Source organism: Strongylocentrotus purpuratus, unplaced genomic scaffold (genome assembly GCF_000002235.5).
Source record: "Strongylocentrotus purpuratus isolate Spur 01 unplaced genomic scaffold, Spur_5.0 spur5_scaffold_5, whole genome shotgun sequence".
Lineage (NCBI taxonomy): Eukaryota > Metazoa > Echinodermata > Echinoidea > Camarodonta > Strongylocentrotidae > Strongylocentrotus > Strongylocentrotus purpuratus.
The window spans coordinates 30,321,851-30,345,732 of NW_022145611.1; the positions used below are offsets into that span (position 1 = coordinate 30,321,851).

A 23,882-nucleotide genomic window follows, 5' to 3' on the forward strand; every position below is an offset into this window, starting at 1 on the left:
ATGGGGGTAGTGAGCTTTTTATAAACTTTTTTTTGTTGTTGCCAGGGTTGGGGGCCCGTCTTCTTTTGTTTTTTTTAAAAGGTAAAATTGTGGTTACCATCTTTGTTTTTTACTTCTTTTTTTGCGATGGGGTGGGGGCCGTGCCCCCCACCCCCTTACCATGCCCCCGCCCTGCAATGGATCCGCCACTGGAGTGCCCGGCCCCACGGGATCCCTATACAAGAAAAGATAAGGCTGTTATTTCAAGAAAGAAAACAACTTCAAGACATTTAAAAAATAATGTTTGTAACTGGAAATCAAAATGATACAATCTTAAAACCAACATGCATTTTGGCGCAAACGCCATTGATCGAACAGGTTCCTCCTCCTCCTCGGCTTCCTAGTAGTAGTAGGCCTAGCTAGCTATAGGCTAGCGCTAACGCGCAGCGCGCGCATTAGGTCTAGATGAGAGATATAGCTGATCAGCGTTCGAGATGGGAGAGGCAACATTGGGTGATGAGCTCCTGAATTATTTGAGTGAATTCCCATCAGAAATTATTTCAGTCACCGGAATCATATTATGCGTGGTCATTTTCTATTTTTACATCCAGCGGTAAGTATTATCTCAGTATAATATTATGACATTGTTCAATTTTTCGTTGTTTCCTATAGCAGGACAGAGGCAGAGCTGAGATCGAGTAGCCAGCTAGCCAGCCAGCCAGCAGCTGAGGCAGAGATGCTCGCGCTAATGGTGGGAGACTACCGGCCGCGGACGTAACCGGGTACCTACAGCAAATAATAACAAAGTCAGACTCAAATTTGTTGGGTTCTTTTGTTGTTACCTTTTGGTTACAGTTAGATTTTGCTAAACTTGTAGCTCAGTCAAAGAGCAAATGACACATTTGATTCACAATAAATGCCCTAAAATTGAAATGTTATCCTTTAATTATGAAATGGTCAGTAGATCTAGACCCTATGGCCCGAATTCACAAAGGAGGTTTAGATTTAACCCAGGCTAAATCTAACCCTGGGTTATTTAGCCCAGGCTAAATCTAACCCACGGTTTAAACCTCGCTCGGTATTCACAAAGCGTGGGTTAAATAACCCATGGTCTAAATCTAACCCACGGTTTAACCCACGGTTTAAGCATGCCTAAGAGAGCAAAAAAATAAACTGAGCATGCGCAGAATTGAAGCATTGAACTGAGCATGCGCGCTCAGTACACTTGGTTACTCCACCTAGTTCACCGTCGTCTGCTAAGTCTAGATTTAGTTGTATTTGGGCTATTACTCTTCGCCTACAAGTAGAGATTGAAAACCGACCGATTCTAAGTTGAGATAAGACTTTAAACCACTATTCACATACTAAAACAGTGCTCTGACAGATGTCCTCAAAATATTACCGAATTTCGCATAAATTACCTCAATAATTCCTCACTATCGTTGTTAATTTATGGCCTATAATCGTCCGACATAATTATGATCAGCTAGGCATCACAACACACTAAACATCGACAGTTTTCGTGGAAGAGTCCACAAAAAACTTCTGTAAACGACCCTTATACCAGAGTGAACATTTTCTATGATGTAGTATTCATTTTACAGCTTTATGATCACATTTCCGTTGATTGTTACGATGATTTTAGAGCGTAGGTCACACTTTAGTTTAGCAATTAATCAATCCGAAGTAAGAGTAGACTCGTGTTATATAATAGCGTAGACTCCGTAGAGGCAGCGAAAGCGATCGATGACGTTTAGTCCAGAATGTGTTGATGATGTAGAAAGAAAGGGCTGAAAGGTTACGATAAATACTATCTGATAGAAAATACTGGCATTAATGCATAAAATGCTGTATTGAAGAAAAAAAAACCGGGCTTACTGCTCATATAAAATAGCAGGACAGCAAAAACAAGGCAGTCTTGACATGTGATAAAGAATTATTAGGCCTAATTCGGGGGGGGGGGGGGGGGGGTAGGGGACATTAATTGTTTTCTTAGTGGATGGGTTTTTTTTTTAGGGGGGGGGGAGGGGGGGGGGTTAATTTTGTTCTTAATTTTTCATAGAGGGGAGGGGGCATTAATTGTTTTCTTAGCGGGTGGGCTTTACTGGGGGTGGGGGTTATTTTGTTTTTAATTTTTCTTAGGGGGGAGGGGGCATTAATTGTTTTTTTAGGGGGGCATTAATTTTTTCTGAATTTGTTTATTTGCTGTATTAATTCTTTTCTTAGGGGGGCGTTCACTTTTTTTTCTTAATTTTTCTGCTTTATTGAATTTCTCAATGTCTCTCTTTTTTCACCAGCTCTCCACCCCACCTCTCTCAAATATCTTTTTACTTCGTTAGAACTCCATTTTTTAAAATCCCTCTCGTACCCCTTTTCTTTCTCTTTTTTCTCCACCTCTCTCTCTCTCTCACACATACTCTTTCTCCTTCTTTCTTCATCTCTCTCTTTATCTTTTGCTCTCTCTCTCTCTGTTGGTGTTTGGATTTAGCGAAACATACCGAATCCATTTAATTCATGGTGTGTACTGGGTAATTATAAGTAATAGATAACAGCAAATGGTATATTAATAATTAAACAAGATAAAGAAAGTACGTCATTCACTTGTAAAACGTTTACCTCCTAACTTAATGATTTCACGGCAAAAACCACACCATCAAACAAGAGAAATTTATATTTAAATATTGACGATTTAATATGGATAATCCAAACAAGTATTCAAGGTTATTGACGAAGACAATGTTGAAGTCGATGATGATGTCAGTGATGATAATGATGACAGCAATGTTGTCGGTGGTGATGGTGATGAAGCAGTCAAATAACGAATTCAGTGATGATGTTGATGATGATGAAGATGATGACGATTTCCCTTTCAAAGTGGTTGGTACCTTCTGCAAAAATGTTTTTGGGAGGAACTATATCAACCATTAGATTTCAAATCATACGGACTAATTGTTTCAGACCACAGTACTGCATGGGTGTACGTTTCGTTCAGAGAAACTAAAGGGTGACCCAATGCCATATCGGTCATTTAATTAATCGGATTAAAAGTAAATGGGGAGCATCTCCAAAAAAAGGGAAAATTTTCATTTCATTAATAGAGTATCTGTTCTTCCTATTAATAAAATACAGAGCTTGATCTCCACCAGGACTCCTGATGTAGACATGAGTCCTATCAATTGCACCTAGAAAACCTGGCAACCTGCAGTATTGGTAGAACTGCTGCGGTGTTGCTTCTACTTCTTCTCTTGATGTTGGGAACTTCATGAATTGTTTCCTTCTTCTTGCAAACGCTTCTGACACGTCTTTGATGACTCTGCATACAGAAGACTGTGAAAGTTGTGCCTCATCACCATGCATCTTTTGGAATGACCCTGTAAAAAAAAAAATCCTTTTAGTGAAATATCAACTAGTACAATTTCTTACAAGTTACATGGCCAGATCAAATTATTAAACTGAGAAATGTTTAATGTCCTTAAAATTGTAGAAAAGATTTTTTATTAAATCAGGGCTGTCAACCCTCTTGCATTTAGAGGGAGTCTCACGCCACCACACCCTTCCTCCCGCTTTGATGTAGAATCTCCCGGTTTATGAAAAAACCTCCCGCAAAACATGGTAACCGCAATTTTACCCTTTTGCTTTTTCGCTCAGCCCAGATTAAATAGAAATTTACTAAATACTAAATAAGGTAAATTACTCACCAACAGCATAGAATCGAAGTGCTGTCACTACCTGTATAGGTATTGGGTCGTTTCTGTCTGTCGTCCTCCTTAGCTCTTCATCCACCAAGTTGATGACGTAGAGCGCTGTCTCTTTGGAAAACCAGTACCTGGTCCGAAATGACTCATCATCATACACTTCAAAAGGGTTCATGGGTCACGAAGGCCTCTCTGAGGTCTGCCTATCAACTCTCTGTTCCGATCAAGCTGGCGGAAATGGTGAATATATTCAGTCATGCTGTCTCTGTCACAACAAAATAGAAAAAAGTGAATTAAAATTAGAACATGAAATGAAAAAATATCATTCATTGTTTATCAAATAAATCCTATGATATTACATGTTTTGCATTCTTTGTATTGTAGAAAATCTGATTTTGAATAGCTTTTGCAAACTCTAAAAATATTAACGATACTTTGATTGCATTAAAGAAATGAGTGCTATTGATTCATATTGGGTAATTAGGAAAGATGATGTCACTGAAGTGAACCTCCATAAGAACGTAGGTCGTAGGGACCAATTCCTGTCATGTTTTGTTAAAAATCTACTCATGCTTGATAAAATGTGAAATTAGATACATGTACATGTAAATTAGCATTAGATGTCCCATGTGAAAGGTTGAATTTGACTAAGATTACATGTAGATTAGGAAGAACACACATTGATTTATTGGCTATTTGCTTGCACAGATTTTAAACTTGCTTCAAAATTCAAGTAGGCCTAGTCTACAACAATGTATTGATGTAGACTCTAGGCCTAGACATGATCATGATGTAGTATAAATTTGTAGGAGACGAGTGTAGAGACATTCGACAGTCAGTAGGCCTAGATCTACTAGAGTCTAGTCTAGATCTAGATCTAGATGGGCCTAAAGACAAAGTACCTCTCATTCAGCTCAGACTTGTGCTCGAAATCAGTGACGGTGAGACACACAAACACTCAACTTCTCAAGACACAACACAACAAACCATCGGCGCGGGCTTGGCATGAATTTATGAAAAGTAGGTTTAGAAAGGTCTAGACCACATAGGCTAGACTAGATTAGATCTAGGTCTAGAGCCTCAGGTCTAGATCTATACCGGTAGACCCTACGGCCTAGGTCTGTACTAGTTCTAGATCTAGAAAGTCTAGAGTACTAGACTAGACCTAGACTAGACCTAGACTAGATGTAGGTCTAGACCCTAGGTCTATTTTGAGAAATATTTTATTCCATTTCAATTTCTAAATCTAGAATAGACTCTAGTCTAGGCCTAGATCTAGACTAGACTCTACATCTAGATCTAGGTCTAGATTCTAGACCTCTAGATCTAGACCTAGATCTGCATCTTTTACAATAATTTACAAAATCTACTTTTAATAAATTCATGCCATGGTTTGGCGTGCTTTGACTAATTTCTTGAGACTGAGGACTAGGCCTAGACTCTTGATCTAGATAGATCTAGGCCTAGATCTATCAATCATCTAGCCTAGGCCCACGGCGTGTTTGCGTGTCTCACTGCCACCGACTTCGAGCTCAAGCTCAGGTCTTATTCAGTCAGTACTGAGTGTCAGTGTAGGCCTAGTAGTACTAGAGACTAGTCTAGATCTAGGTCTAGACCAGGCCTCTGTATATAGTAGGCCTAGACTCTAGATCTAGACTAGATCTAGACTCTAGACTAGTAAAATCCATCAGCGTGGAAGAATTTTCATTTTCATTTCGGCATTTTTCGTTCTCCTCCGTTAGTCAGATGAGAAGCAGCATCAGCAAAGCAGAAAATACAAATGGAACTGTCGCTACCCCCCCCCCCCCCCCCCCGAGGCCAGGAATGTCTCAAATGTCATGATTAAAATATTTTTCTTCCCGAATCACACAATTGTGTGATGTTATAACTAATTTCGTATTGTTAGCTGGCACATTCGCAGTTATTGCGAAATTGCCTTGCCTCGCAGGATTACATAAACAACACAACACAAATACACACGCATGGGTCCGAGCTGCGTTAGGTTCTGCGACAATGTTCGCAAAGGCTGTGCAACTTACGATGAAGATTATTATTCGTGCACTTTTTACGCACATAAATCATGTTCAATGGGGCTTCCATTGTAGCAGAACTGAGAATATGGTACAAATATGTTGTGAATAACTAAAAATACTTACAATGTAGGCTATCAAAGTTGAAAAAACAGCAACTTTGTGAAGGTCTCTTCACTTTGTTTCACCACAAATTTGTCAACAAAATTTGTACGATCGTCTGCGCTAAAAAGCCAAAGCTCGCTGGTATGACGTCATATGACGCGTTAAACCGTGGGTTAAACCGTGGGTTAGATTTAGCCCGCTGTTTAAACCACCCTTCTGAGCAGGCTAAAAATATGACGTAATATGACGCGATTTAGCCTGGGTTAAATCTAAACTTCCTTTGTGAATACCAAAATAATGACCCATGGTCTAAAGCTCGGGGTTATGACGTATTATGACGCGATTTAGCCTGGGTTAAATCTAAACCTCCTTTGTGAATTCGGGCCTATATGTTTTGCCACTCAATTTTGCAATGCCATTGGTAGACCGAAAGCTTCAGTCTCTATACCGTCGGTTGTTCCACTGAGACTACGTCTGGCTCCACTAGACCTCCGGTTATAGAGACTGAACGATCGCCTATGCCAGCCTATGTTGAAGATATCACGGCTAGATTTTAGCCGTTAGGCCCCTCCCACAAACATGAACAAACTTGCCACGGCCGTATTGTTATGCCCCCAAAATCCCCCAAAAGAAAAAACTGTGATAACGCCATTACGAACGTGTAGATGGCGCACAGTTTTTCCTTCATAATCATTTTGCCTTCGGCGTAGACTAGAAGGGATGAGATTGACGGCAGCGAGAGTTTAACACGGCTTGCAAGATTTTCAACATGGATGTCGATTTTGACCCATAATTTCCTTAAAAGGGACCATTAAACAGATTATTTCAATCAAGTTAGTAAGTGGAACCGATGTATTATAGCCTAGGCCTAATGTAAAATTGGATATGCACGAGGTAAAATGATATTTTAGGGGATTTTGGGGGCATAACGATACGGCCGTGGCAAGTTTGTTCATGTTTGTGGGAGGGGCCTAACGGCTAAAATCTAGCCGTGATATCTTCAACATAGGCTGGCATAGGCGATCGTTCTGTCTCTATAACCGGAGGTCTAGTGGAGCCAGACGTAGTCTCAGTGGAACAACCGACGGTATAGAGACTGAAGCTTTCGGTCTATGCCAATGGTAGCTCCACCAGAATGATCCAAACAATCGCCAAAAGGAAAACATCTACTTTTATATGCAGGATAGTCCACTATCTTTTTCCAGTTTGTTTACTTTAATTAGCTCTCCAATAATGATGTGGTATTATCAGGCTGTTTATGTTTTTGTTCCTATCTATATTTGTTCCTTTTATTCCATCAGTTCTCTATAATTACTCTTGCATATGATATGAACGTTTGCCTGACTGAATAGCATTTGGATTTCAAGGTTAGACCCTATAACCTTGATCCTGTGTTAAACAACTCACAAGTGGGGCAATGTATCAAAGAAAGAGCTATAATGTTTCCTTACAAGGACATTTATATCATTTAACAAAATTAGCAAATTAATTTGGTAATTTGCTTATGATTTTGAACATAATGTTTTGCATTATCTTCACTTCATTTCATTGTGCCTTTAGGCTGGATATTCAATTTGCCGCAGACATCTCACACCAAGATGACCGTGCACCAATTTATGAGACAAAGGTCATGACCTCAACCCTTCCTTTCACAGTCAAATTTGCAGAAGAATCATCGGCTCCAGCATCATTAAAAGGTGATTTTTCTTCATCCTTTTTTTTGGGGGGGGGGGGGTCAGTTATACAAACATCTTTACTGGATGTATTATAATTTCTAAATCCACTAATTTTGAATCTTTTCATGAAGAAAAGTTTTGAAAATCTTTTAATTTCATGAGAGTATACCCACTATTTCAAATTTTGATAATTAAATTAATTGTCTTATTATGCTGGAACGAATGAGATTGGGGAGAACTTGCTGTTTAGTCAAGATTCAGAATTATTTGAAATATGGTTTCTGTATTTGTTGTAAATAATTGCATTATTTTGTTCATTCCACATAATATAGATGGAGTGGAGCTTACAGTGCAGACTGGAGTACCCTGCTTCCTTCAAGGGTTTTGGGTAGTTGACTGTACAGCCTTCTCAGAAATGTTGAGATCAACTAGAACTGAAAGGACAAGAGACCTAGAAGAGAAGCTGCAGGACATTTCATGTTCCAGCTCAAACAAATATTTGTATCCTTTGCATGTTTTCATGTCATTATTTTGTATACTGTTGAATGTATATCATCAGCTGCAACAATGGGCCTAGCTCTTTTTTTTAATCAGGGTATGACACCCTTGTGGATTTGTTCCATCTTGTGTAATCTGATCAGTGTAGGGTAAAACTTGTATGTAATCTGTTCAGAGCAAGAAAGGTGTAAAACTCCTACACTCTCATACAGAGTTAACACCTTCTGGCTCACAAGAGATGGCATATTTTCTCTCTTGTCGCTTATTTTTTGTTTGTATCTGCCATTCTTATTGCTTTAATATTCCAAGCATGGGAGACTTAAAGGCCCACTGCACTACTTGTAGCTACTTGCGCCCTCTATATAACAAGCCATGCCTAATCGGTGACCATTGGTCCCCCATGATCCTCTTTTTCTTATGTTAGCTGAGAGCTGAGTTGATGAGATAACCACCTGTCTAGTGACCTTGCAGGGCGGTCTAATCCCTCCTGTAAACTATGGCAGATACGCTTTAAGAGAAAATGATTCAAAGGGCAGCAGCTACTTGACATACTGTCTGCAGACAAGGGTAGTACATATATATGCATAATGCTTGAAGCCAAATACAAAATTGCTAACTTGATCGAGTCCTCCAAACCATCTACCTTGGATCCTAGAGGGAAGTGCATTTTACTCAATTTGGACCAAGGATATGCAAAGTCCTGTTGAGAAGACTGTGAGTAGTTATTCTCCCATGTCAGATCTACGATTCCTTCCCTCTTTCATATGGTTTGTCAAGGGGTGATATAATCATATTGATAAGAATATAGTTTCTTTAACTCACGACGAATCTATCAATAACAGCTTGAATGCAGATACATCCAAATCTATTCATTTGAAAATCAGTGATGACATCAGGGGAGACAAAGCAGGATCTGGAAGTGAGACTGACCTCGACCTTGGCCCAACCCCAAGGTCAAAGTATCCTCTAGTTATCCTTGTGAGTCTGCATGATGAAGACTACGAAACCTGGTCACACAATGTATCCATTGTAAGTATATGCATGCATGTGAAATCATAATTATAAATTATGTGTTACGTTGTTAAGTCAACTTGTTCCAAATATAGAGGGAAGTAGGTAACTGTTTCAATACCGGTATGTAAATATATGTTAAAGTTGCTCATGGGTGGTTATACAGAGGGCAGCACACGGACATACGTACGGGAGCTTTATACCCGTTGGCTCAGTGTTATGTAGTGATCGCCAAGTTGCCTACTTCACAAACGACTGCATGTATATACCACGTATGAACATCTTTAAGGTAGGCAATTAGTGTTGACTAAATATGGAAGTGGCAGCACTGGAGTGACTTGGACAGGGGACAGGGAATATTCCTATTCTTAGACACAATAAAGAATAATAGAAGATGAATAACATAAAATCAAATGCAATTATTGAAATTGGGGGTAAAGCTTGGGGCTTGCTTCATGCTATTTCCCGTTGACGTTGCAGTAGATACCCACATATCTGCATACAAAATGTCAACATTTCTATCTGTAGTATTCATTGTTTATGACTTTGGAATTAATTTCTGTCATGACCCCAATTATGATTAATAAATGGGATTATTATTGCTGTAATGGTAGATTACAATGCCTTTTTTCTCTCACCCTGAAGTTTCTGTTATATTGATTTCTTTCCATCTTTTTGAAGGTTCTGAAGTTTCAATTACATGTGGATCATTTTTGTGGAATGTCATTATATGGGAGACATTTTAGATTCCATTCAATTACATTGGTTTGCTTAGAGGGGCAAAACTGAATGTGTAGAAAACATATTTCAGATTTTGTTTGTTTTTAGTGTTCTTTGTTTGTTTTTGTTTTGGCACAGCACACCATGCTGTGGGTTGTCCATCTACCAGACAGCATAATCACCAAACCTCTTCATATCATCAGTCAAATGCTCATCACATCTCAAGGATTAGTTTGTGATGTACAGGTAATCTTCCACTCAGCACCATTCTTTATTATTGTCTATTTGGAAGTGCCTGAGGTCAATGGTTAGGTTATTAGTCTTTGAGCAGGCAAGTCATGGGAATTAAACCAAATTTATAGTGTGCTTTTTTCCTAGGGTAAGACAAGTAATCCTTTGTTACCAGTGTCTAGGATGCAATTAAAGATCCATTATAGTTTTGCTTCATGATTCTCTGGTTCTGGTGACAGTTAAAGAATAATTTACTTTAACAAAATCTGAAATCGTAGGATGAGACCACATGATCATTTTGGGAAGGTAAAAAGAGGTGAGTCAATTGAAGAAAAAAAGAGTTTCGCATTTTGTGTACATTTTTATTGATTTGTATTCAGAAGTCACTTGCACTTTATTTTCCCATGTTTATCTTTTTTCATACTCCTCCAGAAAATGTACATGGCTGCAGATGAGACCAGTTTGTCAGAGGAAACAGGAAGTCTTCCTGAGGTACAAACTCCAGGTGATGATGATAATAGTAGACCCTGCAATGAACACCAAGTTCCACCTGCTTCTCATGGTGGAGATTGCCCCAGTGATGGAGGACTGGATTTCAGTAGGCGCTGTATTGTTTGCCAGAATGCTCCCATCACGCGGGTGATCATACCGTGTAGGCATGCCTGTGTATGTGAGATGTGCCTGGGAGTCTTGAATGCTTGTCCAATGTGTCGAGGAGTCATCAGTAGCCATTTTAGACTTGACTGCACTGGAAACAGAGAGGATGATAGTGATGAAATAGAAGATGGGGAGAGTGACTGGAAAACAAGACTATGGAATATGAATGAGACATTGAACGCATGGTTTGGATTCAGATGACACATGGTCAAGTGAATGTCTATTTTGCAAACTACCAACCATTGAAAAGGCAAACTGAAAGTAAACTGAAAACTGAAAGTAGGAGTGAAGAATAATCAAATTTAAAATCTTGTGCAATTGGTGAAATTCTTATATATTTTGTATTGTAGTATCATATTTTTATGTGATTAAAGAAATACAATTATGGACTTTACTTCATGAAAACATGATTTTTGTTGTTATCATTTTAATAGGAATGCTTGTTATGCCCTTGTGTGAGATGCCTTTACTTTGAAACTATTTCAATTTTTAGCATTGATCCTGCATATTTCACCTCATTTTATCAACAATATACAACCCCCAAGAAAAATTCATCCCATTTCCCTCTCATCCTAAACTTATCTCCAAGCTTTATATAGAGAAATACAAACACCAATTTGTGTAGTTCGTTTGTAGGATTTGATATTAGTTTTCTCTCTTACAAAGCTCATCTCGAGTTCTGGTAATTTAAACACATTTCAAGACAAATTGGCCATATTTGATTCTGAAGATGTACCCAAATTGAATTAAGACATTAGTGAATAGTCCACATCCATTCCTGACTACATCATCATCATCATCATTGGTTTTACAAGATAACACAGAGGAGTCTATACAAAGTTTCTTTAGTGATGTGTTTTTATTAATAGAGGATCCACCTGTATCCACATGACAATGAAATCATTTCAATTCAATAACAATCAAGAAGCAGCATGGCATGTTGAATATCTACATTGTATCACATGCATGTGCACCAATCATGCAATAAGAATTTACAAAATATACTTTTCTCTCCTTGAAATTTAGGGAGACGACACAAAGCAAAGGGTATATCCTATAGGGTGCATTACGAGATATACACGAGAGAAATGGTAAGCAGAAAACAGGATCATTAATTTCTTGAGGATTCTCTACATACATTTATCAATAATTGTTTGAAATGATAATATAACATTTTCCCCTCAAGTCGGTTTTATTGTTAGTGGAAAGAAATCAAAGTACACAACATGACATTGGAAATGCAAGAAAAAGCAGAAATTGTCTGATGTTAACCTTGGGTTCTGATTTTCTTGAGTTTCAGCTGATTGTGGAAATTAGATGTACTTTAATAATAAATCATTCTTAATGTGAAGATGATATATCTTCTATAACTCCTACTCACAGTTTAAGTCTTTGTTTAAAACGTTTCTGTTCTCAACATATTAGTTTGTTTAATTATGTCTTACATTGTACCACCCTTATATAACTTTTATTATTGTAATATGCTTTGTATTGTATTATTCTATTATTGCAAATTATGTCCTGAAGTATGTTAAACTTTAACTTATGTGTATTTTACTTTCTTTCTTAAACTACTTTATGGTCATATGCCCAGAATTATACAATTTCAAAACAACTGTGCCAGGAGTGTCATTTTTGACAGACATGGTGCATTATAAATGTTCACTATTATTATTATTATTATTATAAAGACAAACTGGTAATCGTATTCCAGTCACAATACCTGAAAGGATTGAGTGTGCATATATGGAATACATTTAACATTCATAATATTTAACAAAAACATAGAATACATACTACACTAATAGCATGTACGCATGTATAGTAATATACCTATGATGAAATGTCAGACTACTTGAGAAACACTTGGAAATGGGAGATAAGGGGCATTAGGACTATTTAGCATAAACATGTAAATATGTATCTGACTTGTGAATATGCAGTTATGTACACGATGAAGTTTTGCTATACTTATTTGTTTACTGAGAGCCACAGTAGATTTACCTCATCACATTTTCCAATGATTAATGCCCTTCAATCTCTCTGCATACAGTTAACACAATGTTCAGCTTTGTAATCATGCAATAATACAATATTTCTTTAAAAAACTTACTAGAGGATAAGTGATGAACAAAATATTCTTGCCCAGGAGGCAGGAATTTCATTTGTAACTTGTCCTCCAGTATGTTTTTTTTCCATGCTGGGAGGAAGTATGTAAAAATAGTAATTCATATAAAATAAGTATATGCTTGTTTATTTTTTGCTCCATCACAACTAGACAATTGAAGTTGTATATTTTTAATAGACAAGGCCAAGCCTCCCCCACCCCCAAGGAAAAGATTGGTGCAAGTTGATCAGCATAAAAGCAGATTTCAAAACAAGTATTTACCCTACAAGAGGGGAAAAAAATTGCCTGTCCAGGTTTTGACACGTCAATAATTTGTTTGTACCTACAGCAAACCTAGCACAATATAAGTAATACTACTACTATAGTTATAGTTATATTTAAAGCTGAATTTCTATTAAAGCCTTTAAGCAGCAGCATTTTTATAGAATCTGTCAAAATCTCAGGATACACACCATACATTCACCATTGCTTCAAAGTTCATATAAAAATAAGATTTTTCACTGACCAGTATTCATTGAAAATATAGATCAATTTACGTCATACATGTATATGATTCCTATATCAGACATATTAATAGATTGAGATAAACAATACAAAGACAAAGCTCTCCTGAGTATGATACATTTGAGGTGATGCAAGCGCAGGGTAGGTGACTAGAAATGCAAAATGGTACAAGTACGTATTCCTTTGAAGTGCATTGGGAGCTAGCTATACAGTTATATTCTAGATCATGATGTGATATGTAAGATGTGCGTGAAGTGCAAGAACAACCAGGAGTGAGAACTAATGGTGAAGTGCTGGGACCGAATCATATATCAACACCTCTGTTTTCAACTTTAGAACAGAAAATGTAAGAAACTTAAATTCTCTTTGATTTATCTAAAACATCAACAATTTTCCTTCAGTCTGCTTAGATTGATTTCATTGATGAATAACTTAATATGGATGTTGGTCAACATATACATATATAGTTATCTCGGTTACTAGTCAACCAGTTCACACTTTTGAATTATGGAAGAACAAATCACTTTATACCACTGTTTTTAACCACATATTTGTTTTTCAATAACCATTTGGAATATGGAAAAGGTTTACTAGATCATGGCCAAAAAATGTGACATTGACATTGACTATAAGTGTTCCCATCATATGCCTCAGAAATAAGGTGCATTATTTGTTGGGCAAGTGAGACAGGCTGTGCACATTCTTTAAGCATTGCAGATCAAGCAAGGAAGTGGCCACACTCTGTCATGGTTTTCAATCTCAATTGTCATCAAATATGAACACTCCTTTCCCTAAAATTCTCTTCCATTCTAAGTTACGCATAAATGAAAGAAATATGAATTTTCTAAGAGAGAAAGTAGTAATATTTAAGAAGAGACAGGCATGCTGACACTATTTGGCTAACATGACCTTGGTCAAACTTCAATAGAATTGAGATGTTCAGTGTGTTAAGGCAAAATGTTGAGATTGTCTCCAAAAGGATGAGCCATAGCAAAAGATGATGAATAGGAGTACAAGAGAATCGCATCTAAAATATGACAATGTCTTATTCAACAAACTCAGAAGGAAAATGAATAAAAACAAAACATCAATAACACAAAGATATAAAATACGGGGAATTTGAATAAAACCTTTTTTAATTCTTTAATCAGGATTAGAATATAAAGAAGTGAACATAGCATTACAGTGGGAGAATTATCTTTTGTTTACAGCCAGAATATAATGTAACTGAAGGTCATTGTAGGAAATAGCATATAGAATACATGTACATCAAAATTAGATATGGACGGGAATTTGTTTCGAATAAGATGTTTAAAATAATCTCAATAATAGATAACGGTGATCTTTAATGCAATATCATCATTGATATATTTTGATATTACTTTCTAAATATTTCATTTGGGCACTGCCTTGTTGATTTTAAATCGTTCTTACATTTAAATAATTTTTCTGCCCAAGCTACTTTTTCTTTGCTAACTAATGCAAAATTGTAATCATGTGTACCACTACTCAAATAGATTGAATTCTGTCCAAACAGAGAATATCGAAATTATATGAATGTAGTTATAGAGTGATATATTCCTGATAAGTTTAATGGAAAATGCATTTTTTGGTCGGCACCAATAAAACTAAGAGACAGGACTGCCACTGGGTGAATTTGTATTGTTTACATAGCTATAAGAATTAGTCTTCCTTTAACAACACATCATATGACTGAGAACTTTGAACCAATGGTTACATGAAAACCACCAACATACCTTCCTATTGCAGACATGAATAATATTGATTGAATAATTCTTCATCATCGCGGATTTGCAAGAAGAAAATATTCATGTGTTTTGACACAGCATTTTAAGGTGTGAATCATTCTAATGTCATGTGTCTTTCAACATCTAATGGGAGTGGAAGAAGGTTTAGGTGGTTTTATTCAAATGCTTCTCATCATTGTAACTAATTCTCTGCTAGCAAGATAGTTTGATTAATCTTTTTCAAGACCCAAAGCAATACTTTTTTATCATTTTCCCCAAAATATAAGAATAGGTTTCAATGACTCACATCATTTATTGTAAGAAAATAAACAGTAACAGATACTTGCTTTTTTTCAATATCTAGTTTCTATCTTGTTGGACGTTCCTTACTTTAATTTTCACTTTTTGGTGTCCAAATTGAAGGGTTTCTATTGTCTTATTTTTACCCCTCCTTTGAAAACAAGAAAAATATCCAGATAATGTTCAACATTACTCAGGTGGAGAAAAAAGTGACAAAATCACAATGATCACATATTCCACAAAAAAAATTCTATCTATTTTTTTTTCTACCAGCTTGAGTTTCGAGGAGTCCATCTGCTGTGTCAAACAGCTTTTAAAAATGCATTGTGTTGAATATGGCATCTTCTGACAGCATATGCCTCAAGCATAGCTGTAACCAGCAGATTGTATACAAGAAAAAGAATGCCATAGTTCGGTTTAGACAATGATTTCACAGAAAAAAAATATAATTTCAGGATAAAATCTTGTAGCAAAACATCTGTAATCTGATCTCACAAAGTGCTTTTGTCAGCTGGTGAAATTCCTGCTACACGACTGAACACAATTTCTTCAAGAAATTCACATAAATCGTACTCTATCGTCAATTTTAAAAAAATGCAACTCAAACCAGTTTGGGTTTTTCCAGCATTTTCTGTAAGCATATGCTCTACATATACATGCATTTTTTATACACATTTTATGTTTTATATATATATCATATCAATACTTAAACAATTTTTCTCTCCAAAATAGCACTCTTTTCAAAAGAAATATAGAATATATCATCACCTTTGACCACACACCATTTTAAGTATTTTTCATTGGTTTTGAGATTCAATATCAATAAACATCATTTTCAAATTGTCAAATACAGATCAAATGGTAATGTACAAACCTTTATCTCTGTAAAAATACATTTGCATGTCAAATTTAGCGCTAGATTTATGAAAATAATCAATGAAAGGTATTCCATACATCTCAGACAGACTATTCTAAATATTGTGTATGTGGTCTATCTGATGGCTCACTTTCCATTGCTTGTAGACTGGTTTCATATTTTTTCTTTAATATGACAAAATACTGATTGATTCTTTTCTTTCCCAATTACAAATACAAATCATAGTCTATGATGAACCAAAAGTAACGGTACTCAAAATATGAATGGAAATTTCCATGTGCAGCATGTGAAAAATAAAAATAAAACAGTTTGTGGTTTAAAGGATATATATATATATATATATATATATTCATATATATGAAAAGAAAAAAAAAATGGTAATGCATTCAGCTTCAAAATTGTTAACTTCTAAATTTGTAAGGGTTTCCAGTAACCTTTTGCTGGGTTCCAAAGTTACTAGAGTAGACTGCATGGCCATGACATTTCTTCTACACACTTCTTAGCTTCATGCAGTTTCCAATTTTGAAACAAGTCATTTCTTTCAACGTTTCAATAAAGAGACACATTACATGCTGCCATATATCTATAATAAATGGATTCGCTTATTTTATAAGAATAAATACAAATATTAACATCTTGGTACTCTTAACCGTAAGTGACTGAACAAACAATTGGGAAATAAATAGCCACAAGGAAAATTGAATGCACTACCTATGCATTTTGTTTTCTTCTTTGAACAAGTGTCCATTCACCACTACATGCAATGAAACTCATGTTCACATCATGCACTGGCAAAAAACATATTATAAAAAAAGTAGACAATAAATTTGATACTAATGACAGCATCTTATATAGATATATATATTTACACATTTATTTGAAATCACACATTTCAAATGGAATACCTCTTTGTCTTGTTCTTATCCAAAAATAAAAAAAAATAAACTGAGAATAACCGGCTTCTCTACAAACATCATTTTCCCATACCTTTAAATTTTTGATTCATAAAATAGAAGAAGAAGAAGAAAAAAAGACATCTTGAATGAATATCACTGTATTCTACTCAAGGGGAAAACATAGTAATTCACTTTATATCTATACAACAGGTAAATACTATTCTAGTTCTAGAATATACTGAGTCATTTTTCTATTTGTCAAAAGTTAGGGCCACAAAAACTTTAACCAGGTCAACTTATTGTTGCTAGAAATTCTAGCTGCCACACAAAGAAAAATTAAACAAACAAACACACTATACCCCAGTGTATTTATCAAGATTAGATAACAAAGTAAAAATGCATGTCTGAATTCAAGATACGACGTTCTAGACCTAAATAAGGAGTTGGATTCCTAGACAGTAATTACTGGTAAATGCACATACCGGTAAGCACACTAATTTCGTCACAAAGTCAGAATCCTTTTTTTTTAAATCATAAACAGTGATAGATTACCCTGATCTTTACATAGCACCACCTAGTCAAATCCCAAGGGGGTAGAATTGTGCTGAATTGAAAATAAGCATCTATGCACTATTGCATGTTGGTGCGTTTATTGTGAGATTTAAGACCGAAGTGCAGTGCCCTGATGAGTAGCAAGGGTCCTCTTTCTTCAGTCACTGCTGAGCTCAGTGACTTATGAATGATAAGGACATTTGCCTACACAGTATACACCGAATGAGTCGACTGTGTAATCTGTATACTGCACGTTCACCAACGTGTATTGTCTTGTGCTGGGTGCATGACTTTGTCATAATCCAGTTGCATGTGGGTGCAATGTAACGCTAGAGTTGAGCAATCTATTTTGGTCTAGGATTTATGATTGAAAATTTTATCAAACTGTGCTGGCAATGAGTGGACGATAAGTGTGCTAATTCTGAGATATTAATTGGTTAGAAAATGATTTTCTATATTCTGAGGCATGTTTAATATCTCCTACACAATATTACAAAATACTAAGATGCTGTTACCTAGTTGAAAATTTCTCATAATATCACCAACAGGTAGCACAACATCTCTAAAGTGTCCGGTCCTTTTCTATCAAAGCCAACCATTTTGATCAGCTGGTAACAGTTATATCATACCAAGGATTGAGAGGGTGACTTTTACAGCCTTGTGAACACAAAATGTTGCAAACCTCTCACTCAGGATAGTCACATTCTCCACTGAAACTACCCCCTGAGTTTCTTTGACACGTTAAATCTCGCCTAGGAGGAACCAAAGATGGCCTACAAATAATCACCCTACAGTCTATATACTCTTCCATGCACATATCTCACACAGCTGCTTATTTCCAAACAAAGTTAATACTGCCACCAAAAATATAAAGTCTTCTGAGACCTCTTGCTCAAAGAAACTACTCTCCTATCTAAAAATATCAGGGTGGTGTTTCACAAAACTTGTCATCAGTGACAAATGTTATAAGCTACTGAAATCCTTGCTTCGGATTGGTTATCAGCAGATTTGTCACAGATTTTTGTAATTTTTCATTAAAAAAAGGCTTTGTGAAACGGGTCCTAGATGTCTTGCCAGCCAATGCCCAACATTGTCTTCATGGTGCAGAGTTTTAGACCGCTTCTTGGTGTCATCATGAAAAGCCCTTGATGCCCATATTCCGTGACCGGCAGACATGGAGAGGTGGTTTGTATTGAAGCCACCTTGGGTTCTGATAGCCGGAGGGCAACTGGGAGGAATCCAACTCCTGATGCAGTCTTTATTTGTAGTTCTATCCCCATTATCCCGCTCTTTGTCAGTTCCTTGGTGAAAGGGTAGGCATGTCAATGTCCAGCCATTTCCCCATTGTGATCAGCTTCATCTGTACAGAAGGAAGAAAGAAACAAACAAACAAACAATGTGAAAATGAAACAAAGAAACATATGGATCTAATGAATGTTGCACATCAATGTAAATGCTATAAAGCCCCAGTCCCATATAAAGCCGGACCAGCACGGACGAGCACGGACCACTCCGGACCATCCCGGACCATGGTCTGGGGTGATCCGGGATGGTCCGGGATGTTTTGTTCAAAAAAGTGTGATGATTTTAAGCTACAGTCCCATATACGTCCCGGACCGTCCCGGACCATCCCGGACCCCATCCGGGGTGATCCGGGATTCGGTCCGTGTTGACACCGTGTTGGCACCGGGGTGGTCCTGGATGGTCCTGGGCGGTCAATAACTCACTCCCGGACTGCCACGGATCAACACGGACCGCCCCGGCGCCACTACGGATGACCCCGGACCCAGCATGGTGGCTACACGGATCACCCCGGATCAAACTATTGTCCCGGACCGTCCCGGACCGTCCCGGACCACCCCGGCAGTTTTTGACCGTCAAAAACATCCGGGGTCGACTCCCGGACCGCCCAGGACCATCCAGGACCATCCAGGACCATCCAGGACCATCCAGGACCACCCCGGTGCCAACACGGTGTCAACACGGACCGAATCCCGGATCACCCCGGATGGGGTCCGGGATGGTCCGGGACGGTCCGGGACGTATATGGGACTGTAGCTTTAGACTACGGTAGCGCGATCATGAGGACCTCCCCCCCCCCCCCCCCCCTAGTCTGGATAATAATTTATTTCATTTCCCTTAACCTTTTGGTGATGGATATCAAGCAATCTTCATTTAATCCCATGGAGCATGATTCTTAACAATGAACTTCATATCAATACACAGATAATTGTTATCAAAATACCCGATCATCCAAGGCTGTTTATCTTTTTTTCATCGAATTAAGATTCTATTGAAAAGAGTATCTGCCCTTTGGAAAAGCAAAAACCCCTTAATCCTAAGAAATATGTCTTGAAAATAATTGGAAGTGACATTTACTCCAATACCACTCACCAACAGACATTTATGCCAATCAAAAACACATTATTGTGGATTAATAAGGCTCGCTTTAACATGTTTGGTAAATAGATAAGACAATGGACTTATTAATTTCTTTTTTTAGTAATAAATCTAAAGATTTGAGTGGTATGTCTGGGAAGTATCATGCCTATTGTATCAATAGTCAGGCATAATATGGAACATTGTGAGGAAAACAAGACCACAAACTATGCAACATTCTACATCTATACAGTCTGATCAATAGAGTGAAACAGCATGTAAATATAGCTTCAAAGACTTCAACTGTCATCAATATGAGTTTTAAAAAGCACCTAATCAGATGACCATCTCCTTACCTCCTAACGCATGCTCCGTGACACTCCTACAGAGCATCTCTAATCTATCTGTGATGTCTGGCTCTCCGAGGGAGTGAAGAGGCGTCTCTGCCCTGGTTAGGGGCGGGTGCTGGGGTGAGTAGGTGGGCGGGGCTGGTTGCGATGATCGTCGATGGTTAGGGGCGGACTTGGTCCTCTGCACCAGGGAGTGGGGGTTGCCACCAAGAGACTATGGTATGGGAAGAGAAAGAATCTTCTGTCAGTACTCATGATAAAAATATATATGCGGACAATCGTTCAATAGTGAAAAAGGATGACTTAGCATTTAAGATAATGTAAAGCTAGATCGGTTCAAAGTACTTTTCGTGGCAGGAAAACCAAGAAACAAACAGAGAAAGGTTATTCGCAGTAGGAAAACCAACAAACAAACATTGAAGGAAAGCTTTCAAGGTAGATCATTACTAGATTCACAAACTTGAACACTCTTCAAACACACCATAAGGTAATTTTGTTCTCTTTTTTCCCCAAAATAATTTCCCACAACGTTTTTCCATCATTTCCGACAAAATTCAACTAGAATTCAACCAAAAGATAATGTTTGGAAAAAAAAGCATTTTCTTCATTTGCCGTAGACAATAAAAACTATGCAACACATAAGAGATAGCAAACTATGATTATTGGCAAATGAGTGACACATTGTATTTCATAATAATGGACTGTCAGGAGAGTCATTTCTCTTCTAACTTGTAATCCATCCAATCCCATCCCAGTCACTCTCTATCTCTCTATATCTCTCTCTCTATATATATATATAAATCACTCAAACACGTCCCCCCTCTCTCTCTCTCTTTCTTTCCCTCTTACACATCTACCGCACTTATCTTTAAAGTTAATCATTTCCACTATAATGATTTAATGAGAATTCACATTTTGTAGTCTCCACGCGTTCCCTGTATGTTTCCTGTCTATTCTCACTGGATGGCTGCTCATGAGTTCCCCCCTAATAGCTTAAAGGGATACCCTAACAAACGTTTACAACGACAGCAAAATGCAAATTATTTTCTTAACGAAAGAGTGAGCATACTCTGGTCAACGATGTGCTGAGTAAGTGTAAATTTGAACATAAGTATCAGAAAGTACCAACGGATTGGTGCAAAAATATACCTTCCAAATTCTACTAAATGCACTTCTACTGACGTATAAAATGCAAGACTGACCCCTTATAATGTATGTTATAAGTGCCTTTGTTCCACTTTGTCACTACATGTAGGTCACTTTCTGCAAAATGAAACAAATGCTCATATCACGAATAGAAATGAGTAATTATGTAACTTAAGCATGTATGAATGGTTTCCTATTCTAACGAGGTGCTAAAACGGTTAAGTAAATAGAAAGGGTAACGATATGACTTCACATCTTCCCTCACTATTTTCCTATTTCACCCTTTTCTCTCTTTCATTGTATGCTTTATTTAAGTTTTAAATGGATTAAAATGGATGGATGTCATATCATCTCCAGCAATAAAAATGATCACCCTTCAGTGTGGATAAACCTATATTCATTCCATCATTACCAAATGTTTATTACAGCTACAATCCACATGTTTGCTACTACCCCCAGATAATTTCAATATTTTTTCTACACAAAACTTTATAAAATGAGAGATTTCACTTCAATCAAGTACAAAAAGAAAGTTCTGTTTCTTAAAGTGTGAACAATAGGTGACATTAAAAAAGTAAGATGAGTGACAGACAGACAGCTTTTCTGCCGATATCATTGGCAGCTGAAAGCCTTAATACCACAGAGGTGTAAACTGGGACGTATTTAAGCTCTGACAAGTTCACATGCACAGAGAGAGAGAAAGAGAGAGAGAGAGAGACAACTTGAAGAGAGGAAGATGATTCACATAATACTGGGTATTAGTAATTTTCACTTCCACATTAGCAATGAAAGAGATCCTGTGTTGCTGGGTAGTGAGTAGAGAGTCACATGACGCGAGAGTGCATGTGACATTACTGTCTTTTTCTTTCATTACCCTCCAGGGGGAGCATGTGAGCCCTCTTTCTTAAAAATATAATTTTGCAATTTCTCTGGCATCAGGATTTATTGATTGACCCAATTATTAACCTCAACCATACTCATGCTGTGCTGACTAGTGAAGGGGAAGGATAATGGGAAGGAGGGGAAAGGGGGGGGGGGGGTATTTGACCCTCCTTCCCCAGATCTTGGCAGATAACTTTTTGAACTTTATGCATACAGCATAGTTCATGTAATTTATGCTGAAATCAAGTCAGACTTGATGTAATAATATCAAGTCTACCTCAAACAATGCATTAAGAATTAGTAATATTTAAGACTATCCATTCAGTTTATCAGACTTTTGAAAAGTTTGAAAATAGATTGATCAAAAACAATGCCATGGAACCTGATTTTCTCACATCATAAAACTTCATTGGTTTTTTCATTGTTGATATTAATATATATACAGAATCAAAAAATCTACAGTGGCACAATATCACTGCAATTTGATCTTTAGACTCCCCTTCCCATACAAAATTGATGTGGAGTATAACATGGGACTAATAAATCTGTTGTAATTGTTTTGTTTTGTTTTTTTTTCATCCTTTTTTCTTGTCTTGGCACATTCGGTCAAGCTCTAAAGAGCTCTACCTCTATATCATTTTTTGTTAAAAAGCATCGAATTTAATAATTTCCAACCCATTCTTGGTCATCAAAAGAGATAAGAGCCCATTATTTCTGACAAGGCCAAATTTCAATCCGCACAAAGAATTAAGAATCGAATTGTAATGTAAAGACCAAAGAGGACTTACCTGTCTGTGAAATAACATGTTACTACCCGGTGATTGTCTGTATGCCTGGCTGGGGCTTCCGAGGCTACTCATAGATAGTAGCGGGTTGAGATGTGGTTGTGACAGACCCCCAAAGGGTTGTCGACTGACTGGTCTTCTACCCCCTACAGACACACCCGTGCTACCCCCGACGTGCTCGTTGAATGCTCCTGAATAATGACTCCATCTGTAACAAATTACGAAGGAAATGAGTTGGAGTATGGTCTGTTGCTGGTTATGTGATTTTCAACCAATAAGATATTTCATTTGTTTTCCAGGAATAAACAAAATGATATTCAAAAGTAACCGCCCAATGCACTTAAAGTACTGGTATTAATATCCTGGTCACTAATTCAATCGTGATGTTGTACCTAACATTGCACACTCTCACTCCCATGGAGTGCATATATTATCTTGGGTTGATATCTGATCTTTACTTCATTACTAATTTACCAGTTAAGAATTTGCATGATATATGTCACGAGGTATTAGAAGTTACATGTCTTTGTATGTATTGTTATGTCTCTGCCTCTCGATGACATAACACAAGTTTAAATTTTAAATAGTACAGGGCAATCAATGGAAATGCTACTTAAGGCGTTCCAGAGTTATGTCAAACTTATTCTGACATACTCATGAGGTCCTTCCATAAATGGACGAAAACATTTTCACAGACTAATTACATTCCATGGAAACCTACAGCTCTACATGG

General features: G+C 37.2%; 2 protein-coding genes and 1 long non-coding RNA gene across 6 annotated transcripts in view; 1 reads left to right on the forward strand and 2 right to left on the reverse strand.

The window, feature by feature from the left end:
- The first annotated feature begins 431 nt into the window (after positions 1-431).
- LOC100893200 (cell growth regulator with RING finger domain protein 1) lies at positions 432-14,768 on the forward strand. 3 transcript variants are annotated; one of them, XM_011667089.2, is made up of 6 exons: positions 433-592; positions 7,370-7,506; positions 7,818-7,986; positions 8,826-9,012; positions 9,853-9,960; positions 10,378-14,768. In XM_011667089.2, the coding sequence occupies exons 1-6, from the start codon at positions 474-476 to the stop codon at positions 10,801-10,803; spliced, it is 1,146 nt and encodes a 381-aa protein (XP_011665391.1). In that variant the 5' UTR covers positions 433-473; the 3' UTR covers positions 10,804-14,768. The 3 variants fall into 3 exon arrangements, with proteins under 3 accessions (XP_030855375.1, XP_011665391.1, XP_030855376.1); XM_030999516.1 differs by lacking the exon at positions 433-592 and adding an exon at positions 667-761; XM_030999515.1 differs by lacking the exon at positions 9,853-9,960 and having other exon boundaries at positions 432-592.
- Positions 2,647-6,198, reverse strand: LOC115929692. The gene is made up of 3 exons (XR_004066674.1): positions 5,831-6,198; positions 3,678-3,939; positions 2,647-3,350 (listed from the first exon to the last, which is right to left on the reverse strand). It is a non-coding gene; the product is annotated as an uncharacterized LOC115929692 (long non-coding RNA).
- The window catches only part of LOC100892959 (protein Smaug homolog 1), a 33,102-nt gene continuing 23,560 nt past the window's right edge, over positions 14,341-23,882 (reverse strand). For both annotated transcript variants that reach the window (XM_030999513.1, XM_030999512.1), the window contains exons 9-11: positions 23,153-23,357; positions 20,343-20,550; positions 14,341-18,967 (exon numbers count right to left, since the gene is read on the reverse strand). In XM_030999513.1, the coding sequence (XP_030855373.1) occupies positions 18,930-18,967; positions 20,343-20,550; positions 23,153-23,357 (451 nt within the window). In that variant the 3' untranslated portion in view covers positions 14,341-18,929. The remainder of the gene's footprint in view (positions 18,968-20,342; positions 20,551-23,152; positions 23,358-23,882) is intronic.